Source organism: Sphaerodactylus townsendi, linkage group LG06, assembly GCF_021028975.2.
Source record: "Sphaerodactylus townsendi isolate TG3544 linkage group LG06, MPM_Stown_v2.3, whole genome shotgun sequence".
NCBI classification, from domain to species: Eukaryota; Metazoa; Chordata; class Lepidosauria; order Squamata; family Sphaerodactylidae; genus Sphaerodactylus; species Sphaerodactylus townsendi.
In genome coordinates this window covers 132,683,627-132,707,650 of record NC_059430.1, presented here as the reverse complement: position 1 = coordinate 132,707,650, position 24,024 = coordinate 132,683,627, and the positions used below count along the sequence as shown (strand labels likewise).

The 24,024-nt window shown below is 54.0% G+C and overlaps 1 protein-coding gene across 4 annotated transcripts in view; it reads left to right on the top strand.

Annotated features, from left to right (window-relative positions):
- The first annotated feature begins 14,644 nt into the window (after positions 1-14,644).
- The window catches only part of LOC125434224 (leucine-rich repeat and fibronectin type III domain-containing protein 1-like protein), a 30,723-nt gene continuing 21,343 nt past the window's right edge, over positions 14,645-24,024 (top strand). For 2 of the 4 annotated variants that reach the window (XM_048499296.1, XM_048499293.1), the window contains exon 1: positions 22,504-22,967. In XM_048499296.1, the coding sequence (XP_048355253.1) occupies positions 22,513-22,967 (455 nt within the window). In that variant the 5' untranslated portion in view covers positions 22,504-22,512. Of the gene's footprint in view, positions 15,124-15,796; positions 15,905-22,503; positions 22,968-24,024 lie in introns of those variants that run through there. The other 2 variants (XM_048499294.1, XM_048499295.1) reach the window with 2 other exon arrangements.

The following is a 24,024-nucleotide window of genomic DNA, read 5'->3' as shown; positions in this document are numbered from 1 at the left end:
AGAAGAACAGACCTCCCCTGTTTTATCTTTGGCACAGGTGCTCTAGTGTTCCTGCGCAGTTACATTTGAAGCAGCAATTCAAAAAATTGTCTCTGCCTCCATTTTTACTATTGAGAACCTTCCATAAAAATTGAATTAAAAAAACCTATTGAAAAAAAGAAACACATAACAACACCCCCCCCCCAACACCCCCGCCATTTTCTGGCCAAATTAGAGCTGCAGTAATTCACACTCATTACTGTGACAGGCCCCAGAAGTGGAGCAAGGGGAAACTATGCCGGGGAGGGGGGGGTTGCGTGCCCTGCGCCCATGCTGCTGGGTTGCCTACCCAGGCCTGGAACGCCCCCAGAACACCCCCGCCATGCCCCCTCAACAGCCTGGTCACGCCTCTGCCACTGCTCCGCCCGGGGCATCACCCTCCCGGCCTGTGGGCTCAATGCCACTGGCAGGCCCTCGTCACTCACACTTGCTGTTAACTGCAGACTTTCCCCCTTAATGTTATATTGCTAATTTAATATGACAAAGAGAAAAAAAAAACTGAAAATCCTTTTGAAAATGAAGGATGAGGGGAGGAGAAATTGACTGAAGGGAGAGCTGGGTGACAAGATGGGGGGCGTAGAGGAGGGCCAGGTGTTTGGTTGGGTGGAGAAATCAAGGCCATGTCAACATGGTCACAAGCTCAAGGGAAGCTGGCTGAGAAATGGATAGGAAAAAAAACATTGCCGTTGTGGTGGGTTTTCCGGGCTGCGTGGCCGTGGTCTGGTGGATCTTGTTCCTAACGTTTTGCCTGCATCTGTGGCTGGCATCTTCAGAGGTGTATCACAGAGGGAAGTCTGTTACACACTGTGTCCAGGTGAAATGTTAGGAACAAGATCCACCAGACCACGGCCACACAGTTTGGAAAACCCACCACAACCAGTTTGCATCTGGCCGTGAGAGCCTTCGACAATGCCTTGCAGTAAAAATTCTCAGGAAAATCATGGAGGAAAAATGAAGAGAAAATGTTTCTGGAATCAAATAGAGGGGGGGGAAACCACTGACGTAATGCCCATTGGGCAAGGTGGGCAGCTGCCCAGGGCATCACCTTGTGGGGGGCATCAAAATGCTGGGTTCGTTTTTGGGTATTTTAGTGGTTTTCCATTTTTGGCCCACAGGGGGCGCAGTTTTTAGGCTAGTGGCACCAAAATTTCAGCGTATCATCAGGAGACTGTCCTTATGCTACCCCCCGAGTTTGGTGAGGTTTGGTTCAGGGAATCCAAAGTTATGGACTCCCCAAAGGGGGTGCCCCATCCCCATTGTTTCCAATGGGAGGCTAATAGGAGATGGGGGCTACAGTTTTGAGGGTCCATAACATTTGGCCCCCCTGGACCAAACTGCACCAAACCTGGAGAGAGACTATAATTAGGAGACAGTCTCTGATGGAGAATCCTCGAAAGTTTTGAGACTGTGCCTTTAGAAATGTGCCCCCCCAGCCTGCTAACCCCCATTGACAGCAATGCAGAAAGCTCAATGCAGAAACTCTAAAGATTCTTGGGCAAATTTCTGAGGATGTTCCTGCAGGGGTGCATTTTTTGGATGTATCGGCACCAAAATTTCAGGGTTTATCATCTGGAGGGCTGATGGCACCCCCAAGTTTGGTGCAGTTTGGTTCAGTGGGGCCAAAGTTATGGACCCTCAAAACTGTAGCCCCCATCTCCTATTAGCTCCCATTGGAAACAATGGGGGATGGGGCACCCCCCTTTGGGAATCCATAACTTTGGACTCCTTGAACCAAACCTCACCAAACTTGGGGAGTGGCATAAGGACAGTCTCCTGATGATATGCTGAAATTTTGGTGCTGATATGTCTAAAAATGCACCCCCTGCAGGCACCAATGTCCCGGAAAAAATTGTTTTTGGTCATGGTGGAGTGGCCGCTCAGGGGGGGGGGGGGGGATCCAACTCAGGTTTTGCCCAGGGCTACAGTTTGCCCAGGGCTGCCTCGTTACGCCCCTGGGGGAAACCATATGGAATTCAAAGAAAAAAAAATGTTGCATTTGGTGGCAAGATTTGTTTTAAAGTAAACTATTTGTGCAGAAAAGGCTAAGGATCTGGGAGGCCCATATTCGAATCGCCAGTCTGCTTGCCATATGTCAATCACACACTCTTGGCCTAACCTACTTCACTGGGTTGTCATGAGGATAAAATGGAGGAGAAGAAGAGAACGATCATGCTTTTGACCCCATTGGGGAAAAGACCGGTGAAATAAATAAAATTAAATAATAGAAAAACGAAGCGCGGAGCTTGCAGCGCTCTTGGACGTGTGTGTGTGTGTGTGTGTGTGTATGCGTGGGGGAATCCCCCTCCTCGCTAACTAATTGCAACCTGCTCCAATTATGTGGGAAAGTGGCGTCAGCATCCCCAGGGGGTAGCTCCTGACACTTCTAGCTGTCAGCTTCGATCCTACGTAGAATTCGGGTTGCAGCCTGCGGGACAGGCGTGCGCGTCTGCGCGGCTTCTCAGGGCCAGATGGGAATCGCTCTCCTGTCGGCTTAGCAGCCTGTTCCGCTCTGCCCTGCTTTCGGGTAAGCCCCTGCTAATGAGGCTGCCGGCTCTCTACAGTGGCTCGACGTGCCGGGGTCTGCCTGTCGCTGTCAGAACACACCTTGCTGGAAGGGGGAGAATCCAATCTATATGCAAATGCGCGTGCAGGAAAATTAGCAAAGTTCAGGCTGATTGGATCTGGCGTAACACAAAGAGACAGAACACGTGTACATGACAGACCGCACGGGTTAGGGGCAGGCAGTTCAAACAGCCGGGGATTGCACTCATCTTGGCTCTGACCATTAGATGTGATTGCCCTCCCAGGACAGGAAAAAGAATATTTCCTGGTGCCTCCTCCCTCCCGCAATGAATGGCATCGACGTAGCTACCACAAGGTGGGGTGGGGACCGGCACCCCAGGGGGCTGCCGTTGGGGTCACGTGGGGGGCAGAAAATCGCCCCCACACTCCTCCCCATTGAGTGGAGTGGGTGCTTCTCCTCTGTAACCTTTCTTCCTTTAACGATCCTGAGAGCCAGGTTGGTTCGGCTGGGGCAGGGGTAGGGAACCTGCGGCTCTCCAGATGTTCAGGAACTACAATTCCCATCAGCCCCTGTCAGCATGGCCAATTGGGTTAGGGGCTGATGGGAATTGTAGTTCCTGAACATCTGGAGAGCCGCAGGTTCCCTACCCCTGGCAGGGAGAGCCCCGTGGGCGGCCAGTGGGTGTCCCGGCTGGTGGGGAGGGGAGGGGGCTGGAGTCGACCCCTGGCTGGTCTCCACTGGCCTGAACTGGAGCTTTGTGGGTTCAGGGAGGCATCTGTGCTCTCAGAAGCTCGCATTGCCCCTGCCGAGCGGGAAAAGGTCCCTGCAGGCTCTGAGCACAGTTGGGGGGCGTTGCAGCCCCACCCGCGATCTGTGTGTCTCCAGATGCATGTTGGGTGTTTGCTTGCATGTAAAAAGCTTGTTTCCTCTTCCTGCCACCACCCCAAGATATAAAAACCAGGCTGTCAACAAACGAGTACCTTAGGGAACGCTGGTAAAGCTGCCTCTGAGCATGTACAAAGGGCAGAGCTTTCAACTACCTTAGCTTTTCCTTTGAGTATGTGTAAGGGACCCAAATTTCCCATGAAGGTGGTGGAGAGAAGGGGGGGGGGGCGCTTCTGTTTTCTCTTTCAGCTCCTTGGTTAATTTATAGAACCCGACTTACCCTAATGTTTCAGAACAAACAACTGTAGATTAGACCTACAAATTAAAAACAAAATAAAAACATTCTCCACCAATGGATTTATCTTTTCTTTTAGCGATTGGTCTGGCATTTGATCAATTAAACTGGCTGTTGTAAATGGTCCTCCCCACCCCACTCAGACTTGCATTTTCCTTCAGACTATTTACCATCAGACTATTGATGGTTTCAACTGTATTTTGGTTTTATTTTTATTCTACACTTTGAGGCGTAGGAAGTGTAGAAAGTAAAGTTTCTAGATAATCAATTTACAGTTTTGATTCTGGGGAAGCTGGGTGGTTGACAACCGGGGGAGTTGATGTATTTCAGGAATCAAGAAGACACTTCTGTATTTTCTGAAGGAAGACACTGCATCGGCTGCAGAGTTGCAAGAACTTTTGTCCTGCACCCGCCCAAAGCCTGTTTCCTGCTGCTTCACCAGGTCTGGCGGGGGAGTCAAGGTGGGCTTGCCGGGCAGCCGTGATGCATTGAGGATCCCGCCCATGCTTGCCAGCTGAAGTTGCCTTGGGGAAGCCCAGGACCTCCAGAACACCCCCCCCCCCACACACACACCCACACACCCACACACACACCAATGAATGGCAGTGCCCATAGACTGGCAGGAAAAAGGATTCACTACCACTTGGGGCCTCACTTCTAAGGGGCTCCCTGGGCAGTTCCTTAGGCAATTTCCTTAGGCAATTCCTTAGGCAATTTCACCGCTTGGGCCATGCAAAGGTGCCCAAACACCCAGCTGAGGAAATGTGGAAAGCCAACCAGTTCCGTTTCTCTACGGGAGCTTTTCCAACATCTTCTTTTGTTGAGCTCCCCAGCTGCAGATGTTGTTCAGGGGTGCCAGGCTGAGACCTTTTTATTTTCCAAGGCTTTTAGGACTGATGGATGTTTCTGGCACTTTATTGGATTTCATCTGTTTTGATCTGACTCTGGGTGGCTGCTTTTATCTTGATGGCTTCTGCTTGTTGTCTTCCTCTGTTTGCTGTTTTGGAGCCTTTTGGAAAACAGAAAAAGAGAGAATACGTTTTATTTTTTTCTTCAGTGGAGGAATAACTCATCATCCCTTCTCCCAAATAACTTGGCATGAAAGTTTTGGGACCCCCTTCCTGCCCCCAGTGGATATAAAAAAAACCTTTCCAGAAGCTTTTATTTTCCAGATGGGCACAACCTTTTTTGTCGGGAGGGGGGCTCATACTTGTGGGGCTCCAGAACCATTTGCTCCCCCTCCCATTTCAGCCCACATTTCAGCCCACATTTTGATATCTTGATATTACAATATGACAAACTTCACTGCTGCTCTTCAAAGCCACCACGGGGCTGTCTCAAAGCTCGCTTCAGCAGACACCCTTGGCAAGTTTTACGTTGTGTTGTCGAAGTCTTTCATGGGCAGAATCACTGGGGCGTTGTGGGGTTTCCGGGCTGTATGGCCATGTTCCAGTAGCATTTTCTCCTGACGGTTTGCCTGCATTTTCAGATGCCAGCCACAAATGAATGCGAAACGTCAGGAGAAAATGCTACTGGAACACGGCCATACAGTCCGGAAACCCCACAACACCCAAGTTTTCCATTGTTTGTGGAAAGCCAGGAGAGTGGGAGCCTTCCTGATCCCCTTGGGCAGGCAGGGGCCACAACCGAGAAGACACCTGTATGGGCAGTTCCTCATTTGACCCATGTGCAGGGTGGCACCCACAAAAAGCTCTGTGCCCCTAATTCTGATGCTTCTGGACCAATAGGAGAGTCCCCCTCCCATTTCAGAGCAGCCACTGAGGCAGCCTGATTTGCAGAGATTTCCACAGATGATGAAGATCCCCCCCCCCGCTGCTCCCAAGCCTCTCCTCTCCTCTCCTCTCCTTGCCAGCAGCAGCAGCAGTTTTGCCAGAGCAGCGTTCAGTGCGGTTTAGTGGGAGCTGAGTTCCTGTAGGCGCCTTCCCACAGCTGCCCAGCAGCCCATCGTGGGGCCCAGACTTGCTCAGGAACATCCCTCCCAATTACACGCTCTCTCTGGTGCATCATCATCATCATCCTCTGAATTGCCTGCAGCTCCCACGGCAGGCTCGCTGCATCTGGCTGGCTCTTGCTCTGCCACGGCCTGCTGTCCGGCCAGCCCTGCCCTGCAAGTCAGGATGGGTAGGCAGGAGTGCCTGGAGCCTCCCCCCGGCCAGCAGCTTTGGCAGCCTCCATCCTGTATTGCAGTCGCTTTCCTTGTCCGGCTTGGTGATCCGTAATGGTACCCCTGCTCCTATTTGGGAGGGAGGGAGGGAGGGAGGGAAGGCAGGGCTTCATTATTTCCATCCCTTCTGTTGAAACCTATTAAAATCCAATTATACAGCCAGAAGCAAGCGGTTATTACAAAGCCGAGCCCCCTGCCTGGCTCCCCTGCAGCCTGAAAGCCGGCAAGCGGACAAAGGACGGGCAAAGCGTGCCCTCCCCCCGCCCCCCGCCGGCCTGGCTTCCTTTTGGGGTGACAGGGATGGATGCACACACAGAAACTCAAGAGGGGGGGTTAAGTCTCCCAGGTTTTTGAAGCGTGGATAGGTGGAGACTGAGGTGTGAACAGAGTTACTGATGTAGGCCTGCCTGTCTAATTCCCCCTCTCCTTTCCAGAATCCCAGAGAGAGAAACTTGCGGGTTTCTTGAACAGCTCTGCATTTGGGAAGACTCAGGGATCTGGCGGACACATCTAGAGCTGTCTTTTCCTCTGGCCCTGTTATTTGAGCGACGGGGAAGGGAAATGTTTCAGATCCGTTCCCCTGCCAGGTATGTCTTCCAAACGCCGCAGGCTTCCTCTGGTATTTTCAGACCTGTCGGCAGAGCTAGCAGGTAAAGATTGCTGCAAATGGCTCTTCCATTCCTGGATCTGTCTTTGCTCCGGCTGGTTCAACCCGACTCGCTGGGCAGGAAGAGCCACGTGTTGCAGCATCTCACGACCACTTGGAGAGGCATTGATTTACCAGTCTCACCCCACACCATGGCTGACCTAGATAATCTCTGCAGGACTGCATGACAACCCCGCCCCCCCCAGTAGATCTTAGATGGGCATCCAGGGAATTCCCAGCCCCCGCTCCTGCTTGTCTGTGTAGCAGAGGAGAGGCTGCGTGCTGTTGATGTGGCCCTCAGGACACAGAGCGGGTGCCACGGCTGCTCACCCCTTCTCATTTGTGTTAGAGGACAACTAGAGCTCTGCCATGGAATCTTTGTAGCTTTGCAGAGGGGAGGGGCTGGCCTTCAATGAGCACTTCAATGAGCTGCTGGTTTTGTGCAGAGCCCCTAGAGGATGGGGCGGTATAAAAGTTTAAAAAATAAATAAATAAATAAAAATAAATAAATAAAATGTGCGGTGGGGGTAAAGGGTACCCGTGTGTGCTTCTCTGAGCTTCTTAGAGGATGGACACCATGATAATAAGATTGCCGGGAGAACCAGAGGAGATGATTGGCAGGAGGTGGGCTGCACTGAACAGAAAAATCAGCACAGCCAATCAAATCTCCAATGACCAACCAAAAGCCTTTCTGGGCAAAAGTCCATCTTGCCCTGCCCATTTTCTAAAAATGGCAGTCTGTGGGTACCATTGTGCCCACGGGCACCACGTTGGGGACACCTGCCTTACGCCTTGACACCTTTTGGGGGGACTTGAATTGGACCTGTGTCAGGGGGATGTTTTCTGTGTGATTGAGATGCGTTCCCAATTCTATGTAACTGCTTAAAATAACAAATCAATGCTGCTCGAAAGATATATGTAACTAGCCTGCTATATGTAACCACTGCCATCTGTGCATTCTTTCCCTGATCTTTGCTTTATGGCTTCATATGCTTTGTAGGAAACTAGGTTTTCCCTGGCACCTCTGTCCCATGAGAAAAGAATTACATCCGTTATCTCGTGGGGGCAGGAAGCCGGTGGCTTTCTCTTGCTATCTGCCGCTGACCTTGGGGCGCCTCAACTCCAAAGACTGTTTTTCACAAACTCTTGGGAAACCGGGAGGGGGGCTTCCAGCGGGGAATAAAGGGGACTGTGAATGCCAGTTTCGTCAGAACTGACTTTGCCAAGTATGGTGCTTTGATACCTCATCAATAAATGCTGCTGAGTCCATTTATTGGCTTAATGTTCCGAGGCCTCGCAACCTGCTTGCAAAGGCTTAGAAGGCCTGGGGCATTCTGAGCTACTCCCATGAGGGAGGCACCTCTGTCCTTTGCCACCCACCCACTGCCTCTGCTGCCCTCAGCTCTTTGGTCCTCCCTCCCTTTCAGACTGAGGCGGAAATAATTGCAGAGTTCTCCTCCAGAGCTCTTTCCTTCCCCCTTCGTGCCCTTCCTCCCAATTTAATATCAGCAGCTGCACCAAGTTGGCCTCTGGGAGAGGAGGCGGGGTGTGTGTGTGTGTGTGTGTGGGGAGTTGTGGCGTAATAAGCCTACGGCTTTGAGGGTGCCCCGCCAAGATAGAGGAAAGGCCCTAGCTTTGAAGAAATATTATGAGGAGGGGAGGCCCTGTGTGCCTGTGCTTGTGTGTCTGTGGTGGGGAGGGCTGGCTGTCTTGGAGGGACCCGCTGACTCATCCTGTATCGGTAGATCTGTTTAGGACTCTGCAGGAGGCACAGAGACTAATGGACCTGTCAGTTGCCTTCTAGTCCGCATGCAAGGGCAGGAGCCCGGCGTGTCTGAGGGCACCAGGGTTGCCAGCCTCCAGGTGGGACCTGGAGATCTGGGATTACAGCTGACCTGCATACTACAGTGCTCAGTTTCCCTGCTCTGAATGGCAGACTTCTTCATGCTATATTATAACCACTGCGGCCCCTCCCCAAATCGCCAGGAATGCCCCAGCCTAGAGTTAGCAAGCTGTGGGGCACCGATCCTTGCAACAGTTTCTGGAATGGAGTCTGAAAGGGAGGGGTCAGGATCCAGACACCTTCTCTGTGGGAAACCTTTTCTCTCTTTTCCACACAGGTTCATGCTCAGAATCATTATTCCCTGCCTTGGAAGGCTAGTTTTGGGGCAGTGGCGCCACCAACCTCTCTTTGCCCTGCTTTCTGCGCATTCCACGGGTCTGAGCATGGCTGTGGTGGTCAGCCAAGTTCTGGAGCGGGGCCCTCTCAGGAGGCCTGGCTCTGGTTATGTCTCATTTGGGGTATGGAGGAGGTGGAGGAGCTGTCGGCATTTTTACTGCAAATGGACAGGGCGGTGCATTTTCATTAAAGGACTTCTGCGGCCAACTCAGTGGCCACTGGCCTGGGGGGAGCTCTTGGTCCCGGCTCCAGAGACCCAGTTGCAACACAGCGTTGGGCTACAAGCTGAGAGGCCCAGGTTCCCATCACTGCTTGGCCATGAAGCTGACCCTCGGCTAGACCCACTTTTTCCAATGTAGCTTACCTCACAGGGTTGTTGTGAGAGCAACAGTGATGGGGAGAACCACCTATTCTATCTTGAACACCATTTGGTACTGTGTGGACAAACACCTGGGGAGGCTGACCATGACTCCTGAGTGAGGAGGAGGAGGTGCTCTGCCCTTCATCACCGGTGAGCTGATTCTTGGTGCATGAATGCTTTTGCATTTGTATCTCACTTCTCTCCCCCCCCCCAGAATTGGGACTCAAAGTGGCTTTTAGAACCTATAGTTCTTCCTGCCTTCATTTTCCCACAATTACTCTGTAAGGTAGGCTCAGCTCAGAGATTGTGATGGGGTCACGGTGACCCAGGAGGCTTCCACGGCAGAAGGGGGGATCCAAACCTGCGTCACCCAGGATCCTAATCACCACCACACCACACTTTCCATGATGTGATCTGCTTGCGCTGGAGCCGCAAACTGGGTCAACTCGACTGCTCTGTGCCTTCCTCCCCTTCTGAATGCTGGTGCTTCCTGAGTTTGGGATTTGCTGTGTCTTGTGGATATTTGCTGTGTCTTGCGGATATGTTTGAGATGTGCCAGTTTGGAGCCCTTGATCTCTTGTTTCCCTGGATAGAAAAGCAACCTGCAGTTCATTTGCTTTTGTGGAAATGTCCTCATGAAGCCATAGAAAAGCCCATAGATTGGCAAAGCCGCTTGTTTAAAAAATGACCCCTCAGACACCCCCGCCCCTAAAACCAGATGGGAGGGGCGAGATCTCGACTTTGAATATAGGCCACTGGCAGCGCAACCTCCCCGGTGGGAAATTTGTGTGTAATCTCCAATTCACACATTTGATTTCATGCCTCCTGCATAAAGCGCTCGGGGTTGCCTGACAGTTCTTACAAAAGCAGAAGGAAACAAGAATGCAAATAATAACTCTCCATATTTTAATATGCCTCAGTGAGAACTGGAACATGCCCGCCTGGTGGGGATGCTGCATCCCATAGCAAAGATCTGCGTCCAGGAGCCCCTTACAAACCAGCAAGAGATTCAAGAGTCAGCGCTGCCATCCTCAAACACGGAAAGGCCAGCGTTCTTTCCAATCAATTTTGGTCAATCTTGGGCAGACCCCTCGGGCAGAAGTCTTGCGCAAAATGCAGGATGTGGTCTGTGTTCATTACCCTGCTGGGGGAGCTGCCATAGAAATCTTGTGCACTGTAGAGTACATTTGAGGGCATGCGCATGGCCCACTGGCATGTCAACTCTGGGTTGGGAAAACACTGGAGATTTGGGGGGTGCAGCCCCGGGAGAGACTTCACAGGGATATAATGCTGTGAAGCCCACCCCAGAGGCGTAGCTAGAGAAAATGGAGACTGGTGCAAAATCTGAGTTTTGCGCCCCCTCCCCCCACTTGGGCAGCCACTGTGATGCTGGAATCCACCCCAAAACAGCATCACTTTCAATGGTGTTTAAGGTAGGGAGCCCAGATTCTCCTTTTAAATCCACCTTAGAGGGACAATCTGGGGTTCCCAGTTAAAACAACATTGAAAGTGATGCTGTTTTGGGGTGGATTCTCCCCCGCCATTAAACAGCATCACTTTCAATGTTTAAACTGGGGACCTCAGATTCTCCGTTTAAATCCATGCCGAAGGGGGTGGATTTAAAAGGAGAATCTGGGGAAATTTGGAGGGTGCCTGCTGTCAGGCATGCAATTGTTAAGCTAGCAGCACCAAACTTTCAGAGTATCTTTAGGAGACTCTCCTGATGATACCATCCAGGTTTGGTGAAGTTTGGCTCAGAAGGTCCAAAGTTATGGACCCTCAAAGGTGTAGCCCCCATCTTCTATTAGCTCCCATTGGAAACAATGGGGGATGGGGGACCCCCTTTGGGAGCCCATAACTTTGGACTCCCTGAACCAAACCTCACCTAACCAGGGTGGTATAATCAGTAGAGTCTCCCAAAAAAGTCTCTGAAATGTTGGTGCTGCTAGCCTAAAAACTGTGCCCCCTGCAGGCCAAAAACCAAAAAAACACTAAAAATACCCCAAACCCCACAAACGAACCTGCCATTTTTGCGCACCCCCGGTCCCCTGGTAGCTTCGCCTCTGGTCCACCCTCTAAAGCTGCCCTCTTCTCCAGGTGTGGGGGGCTGTCCTCTGTCATTGGAGATCTGGGGCAGTTTCGGGAGATCTCCAGGCCGCACCTGGCGGCTGGCAACCTAGCATGGTTTGTTGGCCCTCCTGTTTTGCTCCGCTCTCTGAGAGGGTGTCCTGGGTCTGTTCAACCAAAAAGAAAAAGATCAGAACAAAACATTAGCAAAAAAAGAACCATCTATCTGATCAAAATCTGCATGGTTTGACACAAAGAGAAAAACATGAAATTTTTAGGAAATTTTAAATGAACATGTATTAAATGTTGAGACAAATATAACGACAATTCCCAACAACATAAGTGTATGAACCACTACAGTTTAATGAAGTGAATATCAGCCAATCAACTAACCAAATAAATAAATACATAGAAACATATTTTAAACTTATAAAATACAGTCAGAAATCCAACAGGTGAGTAAAATGTATAGCTTTGATGTCCAACTCCATTCTACTTTTTCTTGAAGCAATTAAATGTTTTTTTCTTTTATCATGGAGGAGGACTCAAGAAAATATCTTTGTAAGCTGTAGTCAGAAATCCAACAGGTAAATATGTTCTGGTATAAGTTACCAACCCCTGTAACGTAATATATTTCTTCATAGACATGTATCATTGATGGAGAAGGACCAAAGCATAAACCTCCCACAGTTGCAGTCATGAATCCAACAGGTAACTCCAATTCATTATTAATATTCAATTACAATCACTGCATCATCTCCTATTTCCTTTTAGGTAATCACAGAAGACGACAAAGATGGCTGTGCTGGGGGGCCTTTCGCCGCAGCATCACAAGAAAGCTCCCAGCAATCTCTGGAGCACAGTTTGGTCTAGGAACTGAGCATGCATGAAGCGGAGTTCTGCTGAATCAGACCCTTAATCGATCCAAGCCAGTATCTTCTACTCAGACTGGCAGCTGCTCTCCAAGGTACCTCAGGCAGAGAAAGGCCTTTTGTATCACCTCCTGCGTGGTGCTTTTTTAACTGGAGATGCTGGGGACTGAACCTGGGAACTTCTGTGTGCTGTGAAGATGCTCTGTGACTGAGCCGGGGCCCCTCCCAAGGACGCTCGAAGACCCTTCAGTAATGATTCTGTTGCATCACTTGGTTTCAGCCAGATAGGACCGGGGCTGTCTTTGCTTCCACGCCTCAGCAAAGATGGCTCTGAGTTGTGCATACATTTGACACATGTGGTGTGAGCAACGAACCAGGCACCTTTGCAGCACAGAGAAATGGTTCCCCCACCTGGAGTTTTGGAGCCGCGGCGCGGCACGCCACGCGGCACGGTCCCTGGGGGGCATCAGGAGATGGTCCCTGCACTGCCCCTGCCTGCGGGAACCAGTTCTGCACCGTGGACTTTGCACCCGGTTGCTAGAAAGCTGTTTGGGACTGCTTGTATGTGTTCCTGCTGGGGCTTGTCACAGTTCTCTCTGAACTCTCTCAGCCCCTTTCAAGGTGTCTGTTGTGGGGAGGGGGAGGGAAAAGAGCTGGTCAGCCGCCTTGAGCCTCCTCACAGGAGAGAAGGGGGGGGGGCATACATCCAAACTCTTCTTTTTTCCTCCAGAGGGAAAGGCTTCCTTCCACCAAAGGGCTTCCTGCGCTTTCCTGAGGCACCATCAGCCCACAGCCCCAGGGGCTTCTGGAGCCCCCAGAGGGGTTGCTGGGAGCATCCCCTCATCCCAGCCCCCCACAGGAGGAGGGGGTCTCCCAGGGCAAAGGCTGTGGCTTCTAGGCAGCCTCTGCTCTGTTGAGCACCATTTGGGAAAAGGGCAGGGGACCAGCAGCTGGGGCAGGATCCTTTCCTCTCATTGGTGGGCTCAGGTGCCCGTCTCTCTCCTTCCTCCCAAGGGGGCTGTGTGTGCTCGGAGAAAGGTGGGAATTTTCCTTGGAAGTCAGGGTGCAAAAGTGCTAGCACTACGCAGACCTTTCCCTCCCCGCTTTCCTGTTTCTGTATCAGTGCCTGTCTTTGGGCAGCAGGTACTTGGGGGAGAGGCTTTATTTATACCTTTGCTGAGCCAGCAGGCCCTGCCTGATCCCTGGCTAGAAATGCTGACCTGGAGCTACCTGAAAGTGGGTTGCAGCTGGACTGGAGTTCTTTGGCTCTGGGCAGAGAAAGCCCAGCCAGGCAGAGATACCGCCCCTCCCCCCCCCCACCTGTCAGTGGTGCTGTTTGCCCTTGCAGCTGCTTTCTACTTCTCTATGCAGAGGAAGGCAAATGTGGCAATTCCCCTGCAAGGCACTTTGCACATGCTCAAAGGATTCTTGTTATTGGCAGGGCAGGTTCTGCAGTTGAACCAACTGATGATAGACAAGTTTAAGCATCAAGCACAGATCATAAAAGAAAAAGCGCAATGAACTCAACACAAAATAAAGACTGGCAAATTTCAATAAACAAATTGCATACCCTCACACTGTGGGTGTTGCAAAGGCAATATGCTTGCACTCTTCCCAATGGTTAGAGACATGAAAAACTCAATGGCCTGGTAGGCTAAGTTGTGAGTCCATCCGTGACAAACAGTATCACGCTCAGTAAAGTACAGCGTCCAGTTCGGAGGACTGGAGAATGAGCTGGCAGGTCCCTTGGGAATAATGCTTGTGGAGAACTGGGTTTGATTCCCTGCTCTGCCACTTGAGCTGTGGAGGCTTATCTGGGGAACTAGATTAGCTTGTGCACTTCAACACATGACAGCTGGGTGACCTTGGGCCAGTCACAGTTCTTCTGAGCTCTCTGAGCCCCACCCACCTCACAGGGTGTTTGTTGTAGGGGGGAGGCACAAGGGAAAGGAGATTGTAAGCCCCCTTGAGTGTCCTAACATGAGAGAAAGGGGCAATATAAATCCAACTCTTCTTCTGTTCTTCCTTGTGAGGTCCTTCTTCACCCCTTCCTCAGCTTCCTCGTCAATCTTAACGCTGCCCCGATTAGTTCTGCGGAGTGTGTCGAGCTCCGTGCAGCTCCGCTGTGCCCAGGCGATGCTCCAGCCCCGGCTGCGCCACCCACCCACCCACCCACCCACCCGGCCGGCCGAGGAGAGGGCCGAGGAGCGGGCGGCTGGCCTGGCACGCTGCCCTGCGGAGCCTGATCGAAAGCCTTGAGAAGGGGCGGGGCCGAGGTCTGCCGCTGAGGATGGGGCTCCAGGGATCCCCGCTTGCCGGTCTCTGGTCGCAACGATGCCGGGGGGTGGGGGGGAGACCGCGGCGCCCCTCCTCGCGACCCCCCCCACCAGCCCCCAGATCAGGAAGCCCCTCCCCGCGGCGCCTCCCGTCAGGCGAGGGCAGGAGCGGAAAGCTCAAGTCAGCGAGTCCAGCCACAACGGGCGGGGGGGGAGGGCGGAGGGGGGCGGGGAGCTGCAACCAGACTTCTGAGCGCCCCTCCCTTGCCCTCCCCTGCCCGGCTGGCTGCGAAGGAGCCACGGCCACAAGGGGCGGCGGCTGGCGGCGAGACCCCTGTCGTCGTCTTCGTCGCCGTCGCCCCCCCGCCCCGCCAGCCTCGACGCTCCCGGCTGCTTCGCCCGCGCACGGACTGGGGGGCGGGGGGCGGGGCCCGGCCGGCTCCGCCTTCTCCTCCCGCTGCCGCTGCCGCTGCCGCCGCCCGGAGCCCCCCCTCCCCCGGCCCGCACCGCCTGGCTGCCGCGCTGCCCCCTCGCGGGCCGGCCCCGGTAGAGTGCCTGGCTGGCCGGCCAGCCGGCCGACCAAGCGACCCCGCGGGCAGGCGGGCCCAGCGGCGCGGCCGGGGCGAGGAGGCCGGCGCGGCGGCGAGAGCGGCTCAAGAGCCTGCGGGCGGCGCTGGGGCGAGGCAGCCGGACGGCACCTTGGCGGGCCCGGGGGCGGCGGGGAGGCCGGGCGCCGCGGGGGCTGACCTGGCCCGGCTGCTGCCGTGGGGCGCCGGCGTCGACCGCCCAGCCAGGTAGGCGGAGGCTGGAGGGGAGGGGAGGCACCGTTGGGGAACTGGGCGCGCACTGGGGGCGGGGGGGGGGGGCGCGCGGAGGAGGACCCCCACGTTCCGGCCGCGGACACCCTCCTGCAGCTCAGCCCAAGGGGCGCCGGAGGGTGAAGCGCGGAGCCGACCCAGCCTCGTGGGGCTGAGCCCTGCAGAGCCTCTGGAGCGGCGCAGACGGCCTTCCTGCCCTCTCGGAGGCTCGGCGCCCAGGGCGGGGCTGGAGGGCTCCTGGCCCCGGGATCCGGCTTTACCACCCGGGCAGGATGGCGGGGCAGGGGCTTTGGGGCACGTGCAGAGTGCCCTGTCCACCCCGGCGTAGGCACCCCCGCCCAGTCCTTCCCCCGCCCCCCGGGGCGCAGGCCGGAGGAGCGAAGGCGGCTTCCATCTTTCGTCGCATGATCTGCCACCGCCCGTCTCGCCGGCTTCACCGGGCTGGAAAGAAAAGTTCCTCTCCTCCGGTGCCATTTTGGGCTTTGCCTGCCGAGAAGACGGATGGGCAGGCGAGGGAGGCGGCGGCGGGCCCTTCTGGGGCTGCTCTGGCTCCGGAGGGCGGGTTGCTCGCTGCCGCCTTCGCCAGCCACGGAGCGGGGCCGCGCGAGGCTTGGAGCGCATCTCGCCCTTCGCAGCTCTAGGGGCCGGCAGGGAGCGGTCCTGCGCGCCGACTCCCCTGCCTGGCCCCGGGGACAAAGGAGGCGCCTCTCCTCCTCCTGGACTCCAGGCGGCCCCTTCTCGGGAGGAGGCTCCGAGGGTGAGTGGGGCACCCTGCGGGCCAGATGGGGACTGTCGCTGCTCGGCGCTGTGGCAGAGGAGGGGCCGGGGTGGGGTGCGGGGGGGGGAGCTTTCGGCTCGCGAGGGGCCTCTTCGGGCTCTCCTGGCTGGACATCGTGCCCGTGGCCAACTTCTGCGCGGTTTCCGAGGCCTGGAGGAGGAGAAAGCAGATTCGCCCCAGATGGTGGGGCAGCAGCGGGGCGGGGGGGACTGTGTCGGGGCGCCTGCTGGGCTGCTGGCTGGGCTCCCAATTAGCCAGATTTAGCATCCCAGTTTAGCTCCCTCCCTTGGGATCTGGTGCTTTGTGCAATTCTGGAGCTCAGTGGTGGAGCATTTCCCCCCCAGTAGCAGCTTTGCTGCTGCCTCAGACGGCTGGCCCTGGCCTGGAAGCGGGTCTCCGGGGTCTCAGGCTGAGGGTTTTCACACCAGCACTTGACAGCACTTAACACACCTGCACTCCTTGTCTGCACAAGCTGGCAGCTGCTCTCCAGGGCTTCAGGCTGAAGACTTCGCCAACCCCCCCCCCCCCCCCTCCATTTAGCTGGAGATGCTACAGAACGGAGCCCGGGGCCTTTTGCTGGCCCAAGAGACGCTCTGCCACGGTTGCATTGATTCTCCTTTGGAGTCTTTCGGGCCACAGCCCCTCCCCATGAAGCGTGAGGCTGATTCACACCCCTGGTCCCTCCGAGCCAGTATTGTCTGCTCTGACGGGGAGCTGCTCTGCAGGGCCCCCAACAGAGGCTGGCCCTTGCCTGGCCCCGTCCACTGGAGCTGCTGCTGCTGCTGCTGCTGGGGATAGAACCAGGAGGGGCCTCTACAGGCCAAGCAGGAGCTCAGCCACGGAGCCACAGAGGCTGGTCCAGAAGAGGCGCCTGTGCTGGGAGGGGGTGTGGTGAATTTGGGAGAAGCCACAACTGGACTGTCTTTCAAAATGAAGTAGATATTAATCAATGGAAGTAGTCGATAGAGAAAGGTGGGATTTTTCTCCCAACAAGAGGCAAAATTGTGGGCGTGTGATCCAAGCATCACCCAGTACCAGCAGTCAGGTGTTAGTACTGGGGGGCAAACTCCCTCCTTTCCTTTCTCAAGTTTATAGTCCTCAGATGTGGATAAAGGTTTTGGGGGAAATCCACGTCGGGACCTAGACAAGGGTCTTCCTGTGCATGTAGGTTGGGGGTCCTCTGGGCAGGAATGGGATGCGGCCCCCAGTGCATTGAGTGTTCCACAGTGTTTTTGTGCCCCAGCAATATCTCCACAAAAGCTTTCCACTAGTTTGGGGTACCAGAACAGCTCCCTGCGGGGGGCTTCTGCCTCTGGGTTGGCTGCTCCCCCAAGTTCTGCCTTCTCATGTATCTGAAATAAATCCGGTAACAAACAAACAACAAACAAACAAACAGGGCCCAGAGCCTTGCAATATTAATGTATTGTGCCAATTATGTAAATTGATGCCTGTTTGCATAAATTAGTTCGAACGCATTTTCTGGAGGAAGAAAATGCGGATTTTTAGCCTTCTGGGCCCAGTGTGTTTGTGGTGTGTGGTAAATTCCTTTCATTTATGAGGCTCTCTGTGCCTCAGTTTGCCCCGTTGGTTCAGACCGGAAAAGCACTGGATACCTGGACACTTGCCCCATTTCCCTGCAGCGTGTGGGCTGTACGGTGTGCATGAGTCATCTGGATTGTGGAGGGTAAAGTGGGGAGCTGGGTGGAGGAGGTGATCTAGAGAGCGGGGGGGGGGGGTGGATGTAGAGGGCCTTTGATTCTCTGGCATCATACATTCCCCTCTCCCTCCCCCCCCCTCCACCCCACACTACTGCATGACAAAAGCAGTCAGGAGCAGAGACATCTCAGAACAGGGGAGCCGCCTCTTCGAAACCCCAGAGAGCGGATTCTGTGTAAAGCAGCTTTGTGTGTGGATTTGTTCACATCTCGGCCAGATGCCCCCCACTGCTCTTGGCCTCTGCCCAGCCCCAGCCGGAAGACGGCACGGGGCAATATGCCGTTGGTGGGGCAGCACATCTTGGGCCAAGGTCCTTCCCCTGATTTCCTGGGGATTATTGTGTGTGCATCCCGTGGCTGCCCCGCCCCCAGTGTTTTGCCAACTGGGTTTCAGGATCTGAACTGTGTGCCCCGGGGTTTTGTGCATCACTCCAAACAAATGAATGCAACTGTGGAACACTCACGGTTGGTCTGAAAGTGCCTGCGGCGTTGTCTTGAATGTAAATGGGCAGGCCTGAATGTGTTTGCCTTTGCCTAAAGCATAAGTGTGGCACTGTGGCCCCTGTGGTCTCACTTGGTGAGAGCCAGCGTGGTGTACTGGTTAAGAGCAAGTGCACTCTAATCTGGAGAATTGGGTTTGATTCCCCGCTCTGCCCTTGAGCTGTTGAGGCTTATCTGGGGAGCTAGATTAGCCCATGCACTCCCAACACATGCCTGCTGGATGACCTTGGGCTAGTCACAGTTCTTTGGAGCTCTCTCAGCCTCATCTACCTCACAGGGTGTTTGTTGTGGGCGGGGGGGGGGAGAGAAGGGGAAGGATATTGTAATCCCCTTTGAGTCTCCTTACAGGAGAGAAAGGGAGGATATAAATCCAACTCTTCTCCTCCTCTTGTTGCCTTAGCTTGATTGAAGGGGGCGAAGCTGCCAGCTAACTATTAGATGGGTTCACAGCAGGCCAATACCTGGGCTGCCTTCTGAAAATCCCAAGGGGAAGCACAGATCAGAAGACAGCCCAGTGTTGAAGACCTCAAGATCAGTCTGACCCCTCCAAGTTTCTAGTCCTCAGAAAGCTTGAGAAAATATCCTCCCTTAATCTATGCAGAATCTCATTCCATGTAAGAGTAGCTGTGCTGGAGCAGATCAACACTTGAATCTAGTCCACCATCCTGTTTCCAAAAGGGGTTTGTCAGGTGAGCCACTCCTCACCTGCCAGCTGCTGCCCAACCCCTGACCATCAGAGGCCTGCTGCGGGCAAACCCAGCCACGAGTTCTGCCAGCCAGAGGGTGAAACAGGGATTCCTTTTGTTGGTCTTGAGTTTTGTGTGCCTGAGAGAGGGAGAGAGAGGGAGAGAGCACGCAGGTGACGGGTCATGGCCTCTAACAAGTCAGGTGTCGGTTTCTGTGTACCTGCGCTTCCAAAACGGGGCCGGTGAGAATCTGGACCATTCAAGCTGGGGGAAATGGTGGTGGTGGGGAGGTAGAAGGCCCTGCCCTCCCATGCTGGGGTCCTGAGCAGAATCAGGCCCCTGTGACTCTTTAAAGGGCAATTAGGTCCCCGCAGCTACCATGAGAACCTGGCCACTTAAAAGCCATAACGCCTCATTTGTGCCTAAGAAAAGGGATACTACTCCTCCCCTCCTGTGATGGGGACTGCTTCCTGTTTTCAAGGGGCAGTGAGTTCCCAGGGACCATTGTGCTTCCTCAACCCTGATCTAAGATCTCCCATTTTTGTTTCCTCCAGATAATAGTTCGTAATTTTCTCAAACCTTAACATCTCTTTCAAATGTGATTATCACTCATTCCTTTTTTGCGGTCATTAATTCTTCTATTTCTAACACAAAGGCTCTATTCCACAAGGGGAAAGCTACCTCTTGCCTGAACTTCTCCTGAACTTCTTGGGCCCCCGGATTCCCATGCCGTCAGCAAAAGCAAAATAGCTCCTAATTACGCTCTTCATTAATTAATTAGTCAGTGATGGCTGGAAGTAGCCCACCATCCACCCTCGGATTTAATTCTGTCTACCTCATTGCTCTTAATTGTAACAAACTGTGCGGAAGAGCAACCCCAAAGTGATTTCTCTTTCTGGAAACATCTTTACCCGCTGACAAAGGCTGGAGCGGACTGGCCTGTTTACCCTTGCATGGCTGGACTTGGTGAGATGCAGACTCTTGACGGTCACCTGGCTGATCGCAGGTGTCTTGTTGAGAGAGCCAGTGTGTTGTGGTGACCTTGGGCTAGCCAAGGGTTACTTGAAGCACATTTGGAGCAGGTGCACTGTAATCTGGAGAACCAGGTTTGATTCCCCGCTCTGCCCCTTTAGCTGTGGAGGCTTATCTGGTGAACCAAATTAGCTTGTGCACTCCAGCACACACCAGCTGGGTGACCTTGAGCTACCCTCCTCCTCCTCCTCCTCCTCCCCCCCCCAAGGCCAATTGGTGCCAGCAACCAAAGCTCAGTCAGAGATGGCCTGCAGGGGCCAGATCTCATAAAACCATAGAGTTGGAAGGGGCTATGCAGGCCATCTATTCCAGCCATCCCGGATCATCACGAAGGTTTGATTCCCCGCTGTGCAGCACTCACCAGCTGGGTGACCGTGTTTGTTTGTTCAGCTGCTGCTTAAAGACGGCCAGTGAATTTCCAGCATTGTACAGGGAGCTGGACTAGATAGGTGAAGTCCCTTCCAGCTCTATGTTTGTAATGGCAACCCACTGGGTCCCCAGTTACTTTTCCTTTTAGACCCAGCACCGTTTTCCCTGTGAGGGGTGGGATCTCTCAAGGGCTCTCCTGTCTTCCCCACTACAGCATTGTCTAGTAGTGGTTAAGAGGCTGGGCTGGGCCAGGCAATGGCTGGTTCAGATCCCATCGCCCTGAACTCGCTGGCTTGGCAGCCTCAGGCAAGGACTTTGCCATTCATCTTGGTTGTCCCCCCTCCCTCTTATCTGTGACTTCGAGGACGGCCAAGAGATTTACGGGCGAGACTCCGAACTCTTACAAAAGAGCTATATAAATATTAATTTAGGTTGTAGCCCTTAATCAGGAGATGGATGAACCAGACGTTTGGTTGATTAATCTGCAAGGAGAAATTTTAATCGGCACGGCTGTGAAATAAAGGCCCGTTTCTTTTTCCCTTTGCTTCTGGGTCCTTGCTGTGATGGGCAGTAAGAAAGTGGAATTTTATTGGAATGGCCTTTTCCATCTAACAAAGAGTGCTGGCTACCCCCTTCTCTCTTTTTACAAATTAGATTTTAGTTTCAATTTGCATTTTTTCCACTGTCTGTGCTGAGCGTTGGCTGTGTGTGAGTGTGCTTTGCAATGTACTTAGTCTGTTTTTATTGACCTCATTGATACCTCCCTTTCTCTTTCCAGTGGGGACCCACAATAGCTTTCATCATTCTCCTCCCCTCCCCAACAACCCTGTGAGGTAGGTTAGGCTGAGAGTCACCCAACAAGCTTGCATGGCATGAGTATTTGAACCCGAGTCTCCCAGATCCTCGTCTCGGACTCTAATCACGCTTCATCTAATACAAACGCTTTACTCCATTGGGGGTGTTATTATCATACATCTATGGTGAAGTGGTGACACGAAACCCACAGAGAAGGATCCCCCCCCCACAACAAGGAATGCCAAAAAATGTGACTTTGTGAATTAACCGAGACAAAAACCTTCCCCAAAAGGCCTGGTGAAGGCTGAGCATGCGCTGGGAGCATGGAAAGTGGAGAGTCAGTACAGCGGGAGAGGGGAGCCCAGCCTGCCTTAAGAGCTTAGAGACCGTCCTCCTTGCAACTTCTTGGCGCTGAATAGCACAGTGTTGAGCCGTTGTGATGAGGGCACCCATTATGCAGCAAAAAGCAGGTGTTTCGGGGTAGGGGTTGGGTCCCAAATTATGGTTGCCATCCTCCAGGTGGCGGCTGGAGATCTCCTGGAACTACAGCTGATGCACAGAGATGACTTACTCATTTATTAATTTAAAACATTGATTCCACTCCTCCTGGAGTGAGCGGCTGCCTTGGGAGGTGGGCTGCGTCGCATTCTAGCCTGCCAAGGGCTCTCCTCTCCCCAAATCCCACTCGGCCAGTTGCCACCCTCGGATCTCCAGGCATTTCCACACTTGGAGTTGCCAACTCTGGGGCTGGAGTGCTGGGGAAAAGGGGCTTATCAGAAAACCCCCACTGACTTAATTCCCAGTACAGGTGAGGGGAGGGATGGGGAAGAGTTGGTTTTTCCCCTTCCTCCCTTTCACGGTGGCCCTGATCCAGATCCGTGTTTTTGTTTTGGAGGCAGCTGGCCGCCCCGGGCACTTCCCCCAGTTCTGTGGCCCTCTTCCTGGGCTCTGCCTGTGCCCCCTCCTTTGGCTGATGCTCTGGTCATGGTGGGCTGGTGACTGAGAAGTGGTAGCAGTGGAATGCTGAGTCAGCATGTTGCTCAAACCTCCCAGGAGGGGGGCATGCCCACCCACCATCCATGCCCTCAAGAAAGACCCCAAGGTGTAGGCTGCCGGGCTGCCCTGCAACCTGACCTCAGAGGCCTGTGTACGAACCCCAGGTGCACGCAGGTCAGCTGCAGCCACTCAGTGGGGGGGCGGGGGGGAGATGGCTTCTTTCCCAGATGCACTTACACAAACTGGCTGGGATCCCGAGGGTTACTTGAAGCACATTTTATTTATTTAAATATTTAAAGCCCTTCTGCCTCCCTCTCCCAGCAGCTGTTGGCTTGCTCTTGGCTGCAGAATTCAGTATCCCGAGCTCTCCATTTCCTTTTCCACTTTTTTATTTTTTAAAAAACCAAGCTTCTAGTTCTTATGGGTGCAGAAGGATGCTTGGCACCCTGTGGGCCAGTGATATCTCATGAGTTGGCAGGATGTGGGCGGGAGGATGGCTGGTGTGTGTGGGGGGGGGGGATGGAGGGATGTACCCCCTCCCCTTTGGAGCAAGCAAAGCAGAGGAGAGGATGGAAAGCAGGCAGCGAAATGTAGCGGTTCCTCCTGCCTCCCAGCTGCCTGGCTGGGCTATCCTGGTCTGTCCTTGGCGCAAGCTTTTAAGCTTTGTTTGACGCCTGGTGAAACCCCACCGGCCCCTCCCCGGAGGTCAGGCCCTGTGCGGAAGAGCAGGCTGGTCTGCTCCCACCCATCTTCCCTGGGTTGTTTGCAAGCGGCGGCGCCAGCCTTGGAGCACAATTGGATTTGCGCTGGGTTGTTTTGTTCCAAGACCTCGAGTGCTCCCTCGGATGCTTTCCTTCCGGCCGGCTTTGCGTTGTCGGTGGTGACGGCAGCCAGCGATGCTGGGGAAAGGGAAGCCGTGTTGGGCCGAGGCAGGGAAGAGGGAGGCGGGTGAGTCAGTCGTGGGCAGGAGAGAGGAGGGGGCGGGCGAGCGAGCGAGTGTGCCTGGCGCTCTCGGGCACCACACGTAGGCAGGGAGAGCTGGACCCTTCCTCAGAGCCTGCAGAGCCGGAGTCTTGTTTGTTCTCTTCTTACCTGTCCATCTCCAGGTTCTGGCGGTGGGTCCTGGGGGCAGCAGCCTGCCCTCCTCTGCGTTCTGTTCCTCAGAAAGGCTTGAATAAATCGAGGCGTGCAGGGAGGATTGTGGCACCTGAGAGGCAAACCAATTTATCACGGCAGGAGCTTTTATGAACTGGAGCCTGCTGGGTCTGATGTGCCCTCGGTTGACAGAGATATATGCAGATAGTGGAAGGACGGGCAGCCTGAATGAAGAGGAGCCGTCTCCTGGGGGTCTTGCGTTACACTGCGAAGCACAGATGCAGCCAAGGCCCCGGCAAAAGAGAGAATGAGCCTGGTCCGTGCCCCTCGCCTCCCCATTGGCTGCCCACGTGCCAGTGAAGGGCCCCACGGTTGCCACCCTTGGGGCGGGGGGGGGGCAGTAATGCCCAATCCAGGTTGGGAATCTCCTGGGGATTTGGGGAGGACAGGGACAGCAGGGGTACAAGACCATGAAGCCCCCCCTCTCCAAAGCATCCATTTTCTCCAGCGGAACAGATCTCTGTAGTTTGGAGATGAGATGTAATTCGGGGGGGGGGGGGGGAAGATCTCCAGGTCCTACCTGAAGGTTGTGCCATTCCTACCAATGCATATCCTGCCCTTACACCCAAGGAACTAAGTGTTCTCCCTCCCCTTTTCATTTTTTTCTGCACAACAACCCTTTGAGGCAGGCTGAGAGAGTAACTGGCCCAAGATCACTCAGTTGAGATTCATGGAAGGATGGAAATTTGAATCCAGGGTTTCTTGCTACCTTGGCTTTCTGCTCTTGGGGGGGGGGGGCTTATTTACTCCTGTCAAAAGCCTGAATAGTTAGACTTGTTCTCAACGGTTTATCTCTTTCCAGGGCATGTAGAAAGCATATCCCAGCGTGTAGCCTGGCAAGGTGGTGTGG